This window comes from Candida pseudojiufengensis (genome assembly GCF_024610245.1).
Source record: "Candida pseudojiufengensis strain CBS 10847 chromosome Unknown scaffold10, whole genome shotgun sequence".
Taxonomy (NCBI): Eukaryota; Fungi; Ascomycota; class Pichiomycetes; order Serinales; family Debaryomycetaceae; genus Lodderomyces; species Lodderomyces pseudojiufengensis.
In genome coordinates this window covers 563,883-579,406 of record NW_026261540.1, presented here as the reverse complement: position 1 = coordinate 579,406, position 15,524 = coordinate 563,883, and the positions used below count along the sequence as shown (strand labels likewise).

At 25.6% G+C, this 15,524-nt stretch overlaps 6 protein-coding genes across 6 annotated transcripts; 3 read left to right on the top strand and 3 right to left on the bottom strand. All coding sequences in view use genetic code 12, as the record gives it.

Moving 5' to 3' along the window:
• Nucleotides 1-10: 10 nt before the first annotated feature.
• KGF55_005175 (uncharacterized protein) lies at nt 11-1,879 on the bottom strand (the record flags this gene model as incomplete). The annotated part of the gene is made up of 1 exon (XM_051760159.1): nt 11-1,879. One exon carries the CDS (start codon nt 1,877-1,879, stop codon nt 11-13), a length of 1,869 nt encoding a protein of 622 aa, XP_051612338.1.
• Nucleotides 1,880-2,559: 680 nt separating this feature from the next.
• On the bottom strand, nt 2,560-3,360 carry KGF55_005174 (uncharacterized protein; the record flags this gene model as incomplete). Its single annotated transcript, XM_051760158.1, has 1 exon — nt 2,560-3,360. One exon carries the CDS (start codon nt 3,358-3,360, stop codon nt 2,560-2,562), a length of 801 nt encoding a protein of 266 aa, XP_051612337.1.
• A 1,840-nt stretch (nt 3,361-5,200) lies between these two features.
• Nucleotides 5,201-6,511, top strand: KGF55_005173 (uncharacterized protein; the record flags this gene model as incomplete). The annotated part of the gene is made up of 1 exon (XM_051760157.1): nt 5,201-6,511. The coding sequence occupies one exon, from the start codon at nt 5,201-5,203 to the stop codon at nt 6,509-6,511; it is 1,311 nt and encodes a 436-aa protein (XP_051612336.1).
• Nucleotides 6,512-7,167: 656 nt separating this feature from the next.
• KGF55_005172 (uncharacterized protein) lies at nt 7,168-8,763 on the bottom strand (the record flags this gene model as incomplete). The annotated part of the gene is made up of 1 exon (XM_051760156.1): nt 7,168-8,763. The coding sequence occupies one exon, from the start codon at nt 8,761-8,763 to the stop codon at nt 7,168-7,170; it is 1,596 nt and encodes a 531-aa protein (XP_051612335.1).
• A 2,700-nt stretch (nt 8,764-11,463) lies between these two features.
• Nucleotides 11,464-12,153, top strand: KGF55_005171 (uncharacterized protein; the record flags this gene model as incomplete). Its single annotated transcript, XM_051760155.1, has 1 exon — nt 11,464-12,153. The coding sequence occupies one exon, from the start codon at nt 11,464-11,466 to the stop codon at nt 12,151-12,153; it is 690 nt and encodes a 229-aa protein (XP_051612334.1).
• Nucleotides 12,154-13,724: 1,571 nt separating this feature from the next.
• Nucleotides 13,725-15,359, top strand: PDI1 (protein disulfide isomerase; the record flags this gene model as incomplete). The annotated part of the gene is made up of 1 exon (XM_051760154.1): nt 13,725-15,359. One exon carries the CDS (start codon nt 13,725-13,727, stop codon nt 15,357-15,359), a length of 1,635 nt encoding a protein of 544 aa, XP_051612333.1.
• Between the last annotated feature and the right edge of the window lie 165 nt (nt 15,360-15,524).

Here is a 15,524-nt window from a genome sequence, read left to right as displayed (position 1 = left end):
ACTTTTAATATTATATTGAATCTTTAATTTGTTTCCATTTTTCTTTGTCATATTGACCAATAACTTGACTAGGCAATGAACTAACTCTGGATTCACTATTTTCTTCATTAATTTTTATAGCCTGGTCATTATCAAGATTGATATTCTCTATCTTGTTATTGTTGTTATTTAGAGTTTGAATATCAATTTCTTCATTATAATTAAAATTTGAAATATTATGAATTTCCCATAAATCAATAGGTTCAATAAATTTATTTTTACTGGTTATTGAATGATTGAAAGTTGAATCTTGAGGAGAAGGAATTACTGAAGATGAAGATGCCGAATTTTTATTGTCATCTTGTAAAATTAATGATAATTGATTAAAATTTGGTACACTTAAACTATGTTTATGAATTTTTAATATGGATTTTTTTAATTTTTTTGGAGAATTTGATCTTGATCTTGATGATATTCCTGATTTTAATGAAATTATTGAATTTGAATGTTTATGATTTTGTTGTTGTTGTTGTTGTTGTTGACTATTATGAATTTTATGATTTGAAAAATTTGTTGTATTTGATCTAAAAATTCTTTTAGGTGATTCATTAAGGAATTTCTTTATTGGTGAATTTGATTTAGGTTGAATTATAAATTTATCTTGTGTTAGTTGTGGTGGAGTTTTTGGTGGAGATTGATATAATTTTAAATCAAGATCGTTTTCAAAATTATCATAATCAATTTGAGAACTTAATTTTGAATTTCCACTTTCTTTTCTAAAAGTATGTAATGAAGGAGCAGCTTGAATTTCATTTGTTTGAGTTAATGATAATTCACTTAATTCATCAATATTATCTATAATATCTTTTGAATGAATTTGTTGCATTGAATAAGTAGGTGAATTTGAATTTGAATCATTTGTATTATTTTTTGATTGATATAAACCTGGGATTAAATTATAATCAGTAAAATTTCTAAATTTCGTATATTCATCAAGATTAAATTCATTTAAAGTAATTGAAGAATTATTTTGTATTTTTTGTGGATATCCATTAATTCCAATTCCAATAGGTTCTAAACCTTTCATTGTTTCTTCGATTTCTTCTGTTTGTAATTGATTAATATTTGTTTTTAAAAGTGAAGGTAATAAAGATTCATTTAAATTTGATATAAATTGTTTTTCATCATGAAACAGTTTCCATCTTTGTTTTTTTAATTGTTGTTGATTATTATTTATAGCTGATTGTGATTTTGATTTGGGTATTATATTTTTTGAACTTAAATTTGTTTCTTCTTCAATGTTATGAACATCATCTAAATTCATTATAAATGATTCATGTTGTTGAGATTTTTGTAATGGTATAGTATTTGAAGAATTTGAATATTGAATAGTTTGTCTATTTTCTTCTTCTTTTTCTCCTAGTTGTTGTTGTTGTGTTTTTTGATACCAATTTTGTTCAATTGTATAATTTTTATCAAATAAAGTAGCATCTGATCTCTTTTTTGAAATTTGATCATTTTCTATACTTATGTGATTTTCTATATCACTCGTTGTTGATGAATTTATGAAAAAAATAAATAAAATTAAAATAAATGAAGAAGTTATAAAAATAATGTCTATAATAAATAAAATAATAACCTGTGTTTTAGGATTGGTATTTAAAATCAATAATATTCCTGATATTATATTTAAAATTGATAAAAAGAATTGAAATGAAATTAATAAAATATGTACATAAAATAAAGGTATAATTAAATAAATTGATAAAATAAATGATGTTATTGAATATAGTAGATTATAAGTGTTGGTATGTGATTGTATAATTGTAAATATTCCCAGTATATTTGATAGAATAAACAGTAGTAAAACTGTTATAATTTGAAAATATCGTATATACATTAGAAGTAGTCTCGATTAATTTGATTATGTTGTTATTTAATTGTAGACATTTACTATTAATGGAATATGATAATATTGGTGTAAGGTTGTATTTGAATTGTAACTACCAAAAGGTGGGGAATATGTATGTGATGAAAAGGTAAGAAAGATGAAACTAATTCTTTTTATTTTTATTTGTTTATAATTGAAATTAAATTCCAGAAAGAAAAACGCATTCTAAAACTTAAAATTATGATTTTAAATCTTTCAAAATAATGTAAATCAATCAAACTCCTTTTTTTCAAGCTAAGATTCGTTAATTATGTGTGTAGATAGTGTCTGCCTTGATTTATTATGTTTTGTTTATTTTATTTCCTAATTTGGTGTTTCAGTTTTGTTGCAAAATAAAATTTGATTTTGTGTATTGAAACAGAGTGAGCTACCAACTACGTTTCAAAAAAACCACCAAATTTTTTATCTTCAAGACCAAAACCAAGTCCAAATACGTTTTGTTAGACTAAAACCAAAATCTACAGAGAAGAAATTGACTTACTTGCATTTGAATTTATATATTTAGAACTAAAACTAGAACTCTATAAAGCTATAAATTGCAAAATTCTACCCAGAGACACCCATAAACTGATATTAAAATCAGAAAAAAAAAAGCCAAACAATATCATTATTAAATCAAATTAAATTCTCTAATTAGTTAATTGAACTGAATTTGAATTAGAATTACCAATACTCAACCCATCATTATTTTTACTTCTCTTATAATTATTAGTTGTAGTATTATTATGATTAAATAAACTTAAATTTTGAATACCACAATTTAAATAATTTATAATAATTCTATTAAAACTTGAATCACAATTACCTAATAATTTATTTTGATAATCAATAATTAAAGGTTGATTTAATTTTAAATTTATAAAATTTTCATAATTATATAATTTATCTAATAATTCAAAATTTTTTAATAATTTTTGAGGAGATTGTTGTTGAGGTGATGATTGTAATTGATTATCAATCGTTGTATTGGTTAATAATTTTAACATTATTAAATTATTTTCTGGATGAATATCTAAACAATTTTTTACAATAAAATCATAATCATCTTTTGATAAATTTGAATTATTTTTAATTTCAATATTAAATTTTAATGAATTTTTATCCTTTGATGACGATGAGGAGGTAGTTGATGAGGATGATGATAATGAATTAGCATTTGAAGTTGGTAAAAAACTTGATTTTATAGTTTCATAGCTGTTTTCATTATTATTATGATAGTTATTAGGATTAATAAATTGTTGTTGCTTATATTGAGTACAAGGTAATAAACTATAAGATTCTAAATTTTTTAATAAATTATGTGATACAATAGATTGATTATTATGATATATTGTTATAAAGGGTTTGTTTAATTTATTTTGTTGTTGTTTTAATTGTTGTTTATTTGATTTAGCTATATTGATTAATGTATTTGTAAATTGTTTTAACATAACACAACTTAGTGAGGTAGTTGAAAGAATAATTTGTTTGAGAAATGTATTGGTTGATTCAGGAATTTGTTTGTAGCTTGTTGTTTACTGATGGTGGTATTGGTAGTTGTTGGTGATAAAAAGAAGAAGAAGAAAGTAAATTGAAAAATAGATGTTGATTTTATATGGTGATCTTTTTATCTTCTTATCTATAATTTTATAAATTTTTCAAAAGTTGCAAAATCTAAGGAGGGGTATTTTTTGATTATTGTGTTGTATTTATATACAGGATTTTCTATACAAAAAAAAAACAAACAGATTTTGTTGATAAAAAAAATGGGCTTTGAATTAACCCCCCTTCGTTAATCAACAAAATAATTACTCAATCTTACTATCTTGTTGAATAGACAACATCCATATAACCCTATTCGTAGTTGTGAAGTACTATTCTTTCTTAACAACAATTGACTCTGCGACAAATTTCGTAAGGTATAGGGGGAGATTAAAGTTTACCTCATCTCTAATTAATTTCATGTAACTTATCTGATCTGAAACGTTTTCCTACTAGTAAAAGCATTAATAATAAAAATAATAATTTAGAAAGATAAGGATAGATGTTTCATAATTAAAAAAATAATTAATAAAATCCTTAATGCACGATACGATAATAATACTAATAGTAAATATATTTGCCATCCAAATATTTGATCTTCGGATTAATTAACTCCTTAATTGGGTTAATCTAGGTCTAGGCTATGTGTTCGTTTAATACGTTCGTTTTATTACCTAAGTGCGTAACACGTTATAGAGGTTATATTAGATTTTTAGATATAGGGGTGAATATAATTTCAGCCAGCAAATATAATTAACATTGGAAAAAAGAGGGGATTAAATATAAATGGATACTAATATAAACACGTATTGATTTAATAGTTATAATTTTTCCGTATTTGATTTGTTTCATCTTTTGACTCACCCATCTCTGTATTTTTATTTTTATTGATGGAATATTGCAATAAAGGAGGTTTTAATAAGATTGCTCATTTGATAAATCACTTCTAATTAAATTGTAGAGTACTCTTGTAGTAAACTAAACGACAGTTAACGACCCTACTCCTCTTTTTTGCAAGATTTAACTTTGATTTTCAATTTTAAATGTATTTGTTCTTATCAGTCATTTTAATTTTTAAAATTTTGTTGTTTATAAGCTTTTGCAAATTTGACTTTGAATTTTTTGGACGTGAAATTTTGGACTTCTTCTTGAATTTATTTTTGTATTGAGGTAGAGATGTATTATTTTTATCTTTCATATACGAGGTATACGACTTAGTACTGTAGACAGTCTAGAGATAAATTTTCAATATGTACTTAGTTTTGGTTCGATTTGTTATTGCTTTCTTCAACTTGCACTTTTATATTTTATTCAATATATAAATTCAATAGAAATGATTTATTGTCCTCATAGCAAGTTGGGAATGGATATGTTGGTGCAAATCTCTTGATTTTTCATGCGAATTTTGAAACAAATTTATTCAAAAAAATGTTGAGCTAAAACCAGAAACTCAAGTTTTCATAAAAATACGTCAATTACCTTTATTTACAGGTAAGCTGAGAAGTAGCTGTGGTCTGAAATATACATTATTAATAATATTTTCACCATCGAGAGTACCTCGTTGAAAAGGAAATCTATTTGTATACTTCTAATACTAAACGTGACTTAGTACTTATAAAACCGAGAATTGTATTACTCCAAGACTTTCTTCAATTTTATTGAGTATATTATGCAACATCTTTGATTAATAAAATTTGACAACCATAATAACTCAATTGAAGATATAGTAATAACCGAAACATAAGCAGCATGTCAAAATCGGATGATGTTTTAGAATTTCTTGAATCATTACCAGATAGTAAGACAAATCCATCGAAAACATCATCATCAACAAAACCTTCAACATCAACCAATACAACCAAGAATGATAAAGAAGTTTTTGATTTTTTAGATGAAATTGCAGAACATGAACAAAAGAAACCAAAGAAAAAATTTGAACCTAAGAAGAAATCAGATGATAGTGATTCTACTATTACTACTAAAAGTGAAAATACAAAGGAACAAGTTGAAGTAGAAGATGATGATGAAGAAAATGACCCAACTACTGGAACTTCATCATCAGATACAACTGATGATCAAGCACAGCAACATTCACCAAGAGAAAAAGAAGATTCATTAGAAAATCCTATAGCATCATTATCATCATGGTGGTCAAAAGAAGGAAATCAAAAAGTAAGTAATTTATGGGGTACAATAACATCAAATGCAGAAAAAATTTCAGAACAAACTTATCAATTAGCATCAAATACAACAAATCAAATTAATGAAAAATCAAAAAATCTTGATACTGATCAAATAAGTAATAAATTAAATAATATTTTTTTAAATATATCATCACAATTAAAACAAGGATTAATTGATGATGCAGATGAAATTTTAAATTTATTAATTGTTTCTGATTTATATAATATAAATTATTTAAATGATTTAATATTAAATAATTTTAAATTAACAATGAATCAAGTTGAAGGTAATATTAATATAAATGTAAATGAATTAAATCATCATCATAATAACCTCCAAGAAGAATCAAATTTAATTAATTTAAATATGTTTTATGGGAAATTAATTGATGGTGAAAAATTAGCATTTGCAAATTTAGAAAATTCAATAAAAGAATATAAAAAAATTGAAATAAATAAAGAAAAAGAAAATAACAATCAACAACAGCAGCAGGATATAGTCAAGTCAAATATATTTATAACTATTCAACCGATAACTACAAAAAATGAATCAACAACAACCCAGGAAGAAAATCAACCAGATCAAAATCAACAACAAACAATAATTGAATCAAATAATAATTCATCATTTTCATTTACTTTAATATTAAAAGATATAACAAATGATATAACAATATTAACAAGAACTCAACCATTTCCAATTAGATGGTCAAATTGGTTAGAAAATAACAATTCACATTTAAATTTACAAAATGAAGATTTTGAAGAAGAAAATGTTGATCCAAAAAATTGGGTAAAAGATTGGATTAAACAAGGTTTAAATTTAGGTTTTGGTATATTAGCTCAAGAATATGTTATAAAAAGAATGGGAGTATAATAAAAATAAGTTATGTAAAGAGTGAAACGTTAATAGTTTAATGAGATGATAATGGAATAAGATTATGAATATATATTCAAAAATTTTATAAAAAAGATTGTCTTTTCTTTCTTTTTCTTTTTCTTTTTAATTACTACTGCTACTATATATGAACAAGGTTGATTGATTTAATAGATTTTTTTATGAAATGTTTTTGTTTAGAAAAAAAAAATTTTTATGGTTAAAAAAAATCAATATAAATTTGCTTAATACAAATCGTAATGATAAAAATAAAAAACCAAAAATTTAAACAATGATTTGAAAAAAAACATATAAATGTCTTTGGGTAGGAAAGATCCCATGAACATGTAATGCTCACCTTATGAATAAGTTAAAGGCAATATTCTTAACATGACTTGAATAGAGTACTATTTTTTTTTTTTTTTTATAATTTTTCTTATTTGATTTTTTAGTAAAATGAGTTGATTAATAGTTTTAACAAAATAATAATAATAATGACAAATGAACAATATAACGTCAAATTCGTAATGCTCTAACCTTGATGGTTAGATGATTGAATGGAATAAATAACTAAACCTAAATTTTAATAAAAACATGCAAATTATATATATGAAATATGAGCAAAATTGATACCTTAATACTCAACAAATAACCTATCATGATCTATTTGATGCTCTAATTTTATTACCATCATCACTAATTTCAATATTTTCACAATTATTTAAAACATCATCAAAATTAATATTACCTTGATTTATAATAATTTTAACTCTTTTAAAACTTAATATTAAATCTAATGGAACCCAACCTTCTTGATCCATATTTTGTTTTAAAAAAAAATCTTTTATTAAATTTTCTTGACTAAAATAATAATTTAATTGATATTTTAATGCTTCTGATGGATTTTGTTGTGGAGAAATTGGTGGTGGTGGAATATTTTGTTGTTGTTGGTGTTGTTGGTGATGACTTTGATGTTGATGTTGGTACTGATTATGTGGTTGATATTGTTGTTGTTGATAAATAGATGATTGGAATGAATTTGGAAATTGTTGTTGATTTGGTGGTATTTGATAATTATTTGGTATAAATGGTGGTTGCATTGGCATATAATACATTGGTTGAACATAATTATTAAAATGTTGTGGTTGGAAATTTGGAATTGGTGATGAAAGATTTGATGATGAACCATTTGAATTATGAGAGTTATTATTGTTGTTATTGTTGTAGTTTCTATTTTTGTAATGATTGTTTGATCTATATGGACGTGGTTGGAATTGTTGTGATTGATTGAAATTATTATAATGATTGTTTATGTTATTATTGTTGTTGTTATTATATCTCTTCTGATATCCATTATTTGAACCATTGTTAAAATTTGGATTAAAACGTCTATTATTTGGGTTATTATTAGTGTTGTTGTTATATGGTTTATTGGATTGTGTTTGTTCTTGAGTTGGATCTGGAGATTGATTTGATGAGTTAGTTTCACCTTCTGCTGTTGATTCCTCAACGGCTCGTGGTTCTTCTTTACTAACAACAGGAGATTCTTCAGTCTCTTGTTCAACTGGTGATTCTTTTGTTTCAACTTTCTCCTGTTTTGGTTCTTCTTCAACTACTTCCTTTTGTGATTCTTCAGGTTTTAATGTCTCTATTTTTTCAACTTGATCATCAGTTTTAATTGATCCATTAGCTACATTATCTTTTGATACTTCATCTTTCTTCTTTGTAACTCTTGGTTTAGCTTCTCTATTATTATTGGTACTATTTCCACTATTTCCACTACCATGCCTTTTCTTACTTCTTGGTTTTGAAGAAGATCTAGATTGTAAAGTAACATTAACATCTAATGGAACCCATTTTGTAGTTGCAGGTTGTTTAACAAATTTTTTGGGTGGTTGATTTGGTTGTTGTTTAAATGACGGCGATGTTTCACCTAATAATGGAGTTTTCTTGTTTGAATTATTATCATTAACATTTAATTCATTAAAATTATTTGTTATTGAACCCCAAGCTGAAGTTGAAGGTAATGGAGCTGGTGCTAAACTTGGTTTTAATGGAGATGATGATTTTGAAGAAATTTTTGAATTTGATTTTTCAACAGATGATTCATTTGATGATGATGATGATGAAGGTTGAGAATTATTGTTTGATTCAGTTGATTCTGAAACGGGTTTTGTTTCTTTAATTAATTGAGGTTTTGGTTCTTCAGTTAATGACTTTGCTATAGCAGCATAAGACACATTTGTAGTCATTGTTTCCACTGTTTTTAAGATTAGTTAATGAAAGTGTGCTAATAAACGTTGAAATTAGGTTTTAAATTGAAATTGGGGGGAAAGAAAAATCTGGTTGGTTTTTCTTTTAATAATGCAATGGGTATAATGAGCTAATGAAATGTAGCAATTATTGTATTAGTGTATGCTGTGATTCAATTAAATAGTCTATGATGTTAAATTAAATCCCTCAGATAATTTTTGGATTAGATCACTAGACTTTAAATTTTTGATTTGAATATTTTTAAATCGATTGATAAAAGTTTTCGCTAAGTTTGGTAATTTTCCTTTGATATTTGAATGATTAAAAGTTTGATAAAGCGGTAACTGGTATTAGAATTCACTTAGCAATAAGTTGATCCTTCTTTCTTTTTTTTAAGTAATTTAAAGTGGAATGAAGTTGAGTTTTATTGGTAATAAAAAATTTTCTATTCATTTTTTTTTTTTTCAACTGAAAAATTTTTATAGACAGAAATCTTAACACAAGAGAGAGAATGTTAGTAGAATACTAAATTTATAGAAGCTTAAGTTAAGAAGTAAATACGCACAATTGTGCATTGAATTAAAGCAAATCAAGAATTATTTGATAGAATGGAGAGATCGCTCAAATTGCTGACAGTGATACTCCTGCTCCTTGTGGATCAAAAGTGAGATTCTACTTGTTAATAACTTACTCAATTTTTAACTTTTAAATTACTCGGTAAGTTAATAAATAAAGTGAGGTTTATATACAGGAAAATTAATTAACATTATTCCACTGTATTGAAATATTTCATTTTATTCACCATAATTAATCTCGAAAACTCTTCAATAGAACCTGATTATTAAGATCGGACAGGTGTACTCTTACCATTAGCTTCTTCAATTTTTTTTTTAAACTCCATTTTTACTATCAAAATCACAATTACTGCAGAGGTTTTCGTTAAAGCATAGAAATTTATTGGTCGATTCAATTTAGGTCTAATATCTCTTAAATTTTGATTTTTTCGCACGATTTGGTAGCCTTTAACTTTATGATTCTCCGTCTAACAATCATAATACCGTTATTAATTAAAGTTATACGGGTTATTTATATATTGAAACCAATTTTAGCTTAGATATTTACCTATTAACTTATTGTTCAATAAAACCAGTACTCCCTATTTTGTTTACGGTAAAAACCCGAGAACTTCTTTTTTGATTTTTATTCTCATTAATTTACATTTACACGTTCATTAACTTGATGCAAAGAATCATGGTAATTTTTTGAGCGTAGCTATCTAAGGATTATAATTTGAAGAACTGATTGCATAGACCCATTATAAAGCATCTAGTGCCTTAAAACGTGATCCATAGATAGCCACCCACGAAACTGATCAATTTCAAATTTATTGATCATATTGGTTCAACTTGAGCATCATTTTAATCCGCTCAACTAATTCAATAATAACAGCAAGCTTGGTGGTTGAAGCAATTGTATCAGTTATATTTCCCAGAAACTTGTCTTAGTTCGACATTTTTTTCAACCAGATTACTTTGATTTAGTTGGATGAACCTTCAAATGAATTCTTCTATACCTCAGCTTTTTATGTCTCTGTAATTAAAAATGGATTCATCAGATATACTAACACCTTTGCATAAACTATTGCAAGTAATTCTTTTAGACTAACACTATAATTCAGTTCATGTGAGCTAAATGACGTGGATCAGAGACATGGACCACTTGAGATGATATCAAGTTCACTTTGTTCCTATGAACTGGACGACAGTACTATATTAAAAGAACTACTTTCAATAGTCCATGCTAATTGGAAACACATCGATTAAGGTAACATTGAATGATTTCATGATGCCAAATAAGAAGACCCAACTTTAAACAACACTTGGTTCTTCTTTCAAATTTGAATTCTCCCTTCTACTCCACCATATGAAGTTATCTTATAATTAAGCCTAACTGGATCTGATAAATGAAGTGGAATTTTAATATCTTTTTAATTCTGATAATTCAAATGCTTTATTGAATTGTTTATTCGGGACTATTTTCAAACTTTTGATCAAATTGACATCAAATCGTACAAATTACCTTATGAATTAAAACTCAACCATAATAGTTGATTCATAATAGACAAAGCAAGTGAAATTGGGCTTTGTAGTTCTGCAATGTTAACACCAAGTGTGTGCTCTATAGAACCAACAAAAGTTTTAAGGATTTCACGTAGATTTTTCTCGTCCTTCAATTCCCATGAATAAATACACTTGATTCATCAAACAGTTGGCCCAAATAATTTTCATGCACACATACTGATTCAGTAATACTTTATCCATGATAATGTAGAAATGCTCAAAGTTGATCCATTTTTAAAAATACATATTAATCATTTGAGATCGTCGACTTTCAAAAAATGAACCTCTGCCGCACAACTTACCAGTTTAAGAAATGTGTGTTACCCCATAGAAAAAATTTGTACTTAGTAACAATAAACAAAAAGTTTTTAAACCGAATTAGAAAATATATCAATTCGACAAAGACTAATACTTCATACAAGTTATATACGATCAATCACTTGGATTTACCTCAATTGAAACTATTCACTCAACCAGGTTCAATAATTCAATATTTATTCAAATTTACACCAAATTTTAGAGCTTTATTCGATTTATTTTCGACACATAAATTCATAAATATATAAATCAATTACTTCAATGTCTGCAATACTAAATAATCCATTATATCGTCCATTATTAGAAATTATAAGATCAGCAAGAAATGGTATAGTATATGGAGGTAAATTAAGATTTAGTCATGCATTAGTTATAAATTTATTATATAGATCAGGTCCTATATTACCAAGATTAAAATCAGTATTAGAAGCAACAAAAAATCATGCAGAAGTTTTAGCATCATTTGCAATAATATATAAATTAACAGTACAAATATTATTAAATGATTCATTTTTAGGTTCAAAAAATTTACAATTAATAAAATTTTTATCTGGTTGTATTGGATCATGGATTGTTTATTCAGGACATTTTAATTTTTTTAATAGTGGTATAACTCATCAAATTACTTTATATTGTTTTTCAAGAGTTATTATAGCTTTGGGGAAAATAATATTAGATAAATTTTTATTATGTTATCAACCAAAATTTATGAATTATTCAGGTGAATTTATAAGTTATAAAAATTTAAATATGAATCAACAAAAAAAATTAAAAAATATGATTTATAATAAACTGTGGAAATATTTTGCTATAATTGTTTGGGGTTTAGTTATGTTTATTTATGATTATCAACCTCAATATTTACAAAGTTCTTTAAGACATTCAATGGCTTATATATATGATGTTGAAATGGATTCTTGGAATAATTGGAGAGAATTTTTTGGAGTTTAAGTTAAGGAGATATGATTAACTTGATGTATCTGGGGTCAAAGAATGCTTATGGGGACATCGAGAAAATGATTTATTCATGGGAAAGCACTAGGAGAAAAGGAAGAAATGGTAGTTGAAAATTAAACTGACAATTAAATGTCCAGTCGCTTCATTCATATGGGAAATGTTCACATACTTACATGGAGTATATAATTTCAAGCAACTTTGAAGGTAGGTCTTTGAAATTTTGAAAAAAGCTAATTACTTCTTTATTCCATCTTCAATTAATAATTAGAAAAAATCAAGGTAACAATTCATAGAGTCATTTTAACTGCAGCAGTCTACTCAAATTTCAAATTCCATTCCCAATTCATCCTATATAGTGTTTTATAAGCTCTTACAATACATTAAATTTACAACTCCTCAACAAATTTGATCTTTGTTTTTATTCTGTCTTTCAACCTATTTATTAATTTGAGTATGTACACAATTGTAAACCTACAAAATAAACGCTTATATTTCACCTGCGATTTAAAAAAACCGTTATCATCATCCAGAGGATAGCAAAGATTTACTTAATATATCTGGGATTCCAGATCAATTCAATTTGTCTTGTTTATAATCACCAATTTTAATGGACAATTATAGTTAAAGTTATTTATTCATCTTAGGAATATTTTGATAAGTAATTTGACATTGTAGTTCTTCCAACTCGTCGCCGTAAATGAAATTAATCAAATGACGACGACAAGAACCAAAAAGACCTATTACTTACCAATATGTTCCTACATGGTTAAATAATTTGTTACTTTTAAGAAGAATCAAATATTAAGAATTTTTGAGAAATAATTGAGTGTTCAAAAAAATATATCGTAGATCGATATCGGACTTTTTTGAATACTTAGTAAATTAAAATTAAGAAAAAAGACCCCTTAGTTCTTTTGATTTCAATTGGAAGATACGATCTTCTAAATCTTTTTCGATCAACTATGGTAATTTAGGCTCAATGGCACAAGTTAGATGTTCAATAAACTTTGTAATTAACTTGTTTCACCTCCGTGTTGTTGGAAAGTGGAGTTACTTTTTCATTCAATTGGTTGCAAATCAATGATTGAAATATAAAATAGATCTTTATAGAAAATTAAAAATCTATGAAGTATAAGGGGAGTGGTAGTAGATTTGATATAGTAGTATCAGATTTTGAAAATTTAAGCCGTTTAAGACAAGCAGTTGACACATAATCCTGTTTTTTCTAATTTGAAACCATAATTGTTTCACTTCTATTGTTTTTTAGTCAGTTAGTTGTTACCAAGGTGTTAGTTACGTACTATCATTAAATATAACACCGTGTCAAAGTATTGGTTAATATTACACTACCTCCATACTTAATAAATAATTAATTACGTAAATTATTTTAAATCAAGTTCCGAACAAATATTTAATTTTTCAGTTTATTAATATTAATAATATATATAACACATATCTTTTTCTTCTTTCATCAACAATTTACAACCCAATTAATCGACCAACCAAGTATCAATTGAACTTACCCTTGTATCTCATCAATCAAAATTATCATACTCAACTAAACAATGCAATTTTGGAAATATTCAACAAATGCATTAGCTACTTTATTAGCTATTATATCAATAACAAATGCAAGTGGACCCAGTGAAGGTGAAGCCATTGCTGATCCAAATTCAGCAGTTGTAAAATTAACTACAGAAAATTTTACTAATTTTTTAGAAGAAAATCCATTAGTTTTAACTGAATTTTTTGCACCATGGTGTGGATATTGTAAAATGTTAGGTCCAGAATTTTCTCAAGCTGCTAATTTATTAAATGAAAGTTATCCAAATATAAAATTAGCTCAAATTGATTGTACTGAAGATGAAAGTTTATGTATGGAAAATGAAATAAAAGGTTATCCTACTTTAAAAGTTATTAGAAATGGTGATTCAAAACAAGCAGAAGATTATCAAGGTCCAAGAGAATCTAAAGGAATTGCTGATTATATGATTAAACAATCTTTACCATCTGTACAAGTTCCTGAATCTTGGGAATCATTAGAAAAATTAATTGGTGAACAAACAAAACCATTTATTTTAAAAGTTGATGGTATAGTTGATGATATTTTTGAAAAAATTGCAACTACAAAAAGAAATGATTATTCATTTATTGAAGTTAGTAAAGATTATCTTAAGAAGTTAGCAAAAAAATTAAATATTGATTTAAAAAATGATTCTTATTTAATTGTTCATCCAGCTAATGAAATTTTTGAAACTATAAAATATACTGGAGAAAAAACTTTAGAAAAATTAACTGATTTTATTAATATTGAAAGTTTACCATATTTTGGAGAAATTGATAGAGATTCATATATGAAATATATGACATCACCATTACCAATTGCTTATTATTTTTATAAAACTCCTGAACAAAGAGAAAGCATCGCTAAAGATTTAAGTAATTTAGGTAAAAAATATAGAGGAAAATTAAATTTTGTTGGATTAGATGCTAATTTATATGGTAGACATGCAGAAGCTCTTTCTATGGATGCTGATATTGTACCATTTTTTGCTATACAAAATTTAAATGAAAATAAAAAATTTGGTATAAATCAAAAAGAAAATCCAGAAGGTCCATCAATTAAAATCATAGCTGATTTTATTGAAGATTATTTTGGTGGTAAATTACAACCAATTATAAAATCTGAAGAATTACCAACTGAAGAAGAAATTAAAACAAATCCAGTTGTTAAATTAGTTGCTCATAATTATAAAGATATATTAGATCAAAAAGATAAAGATATTTTTGTTAAATATTATGCTCCATGGTGTGGACATTGTAAAAAATTAGCTCCAACTTGGACAGAATTAGCCGAGATATATGAATCAAATAAAAATAATAGTGAAGTATTAATTGCTGATATTGATCATACATTAAATGATGTTGATGTACCATTTGAAATTGAAGGTTATCCTACTTTGTTGTTGTTTCCAGCAAATGGAGAAATTGATGAAAAAACAGGTATAAGAAAACCAAAAGTTTTTCAAGGTCAAAGAGAATTAAATTCATTAATTGAATTTATAAAAGATGAAGGTTCTTTAAAAATTAATGGTAATGAATTGTTAGAAAAATTAAAAACTGAAAAAGATGAAATAAAAGATAAAGTTGATGATATTGTTGAAGAAGGTGAAGAAGATGTTGAACATGATGAATTATAAGTAAGTTAAGTAAATATGTTTGTTGTTAAATAGTTTGAATAATCAAAAGTAAAATAAATAATCATACGTATCATAAATAAAAGAATTAAAGAAATAAACCCGAATTAAATGAATGCTGTAGATGTGTGTACATTGAAGGATTCAATTACAGTACTTTGGGAAAGT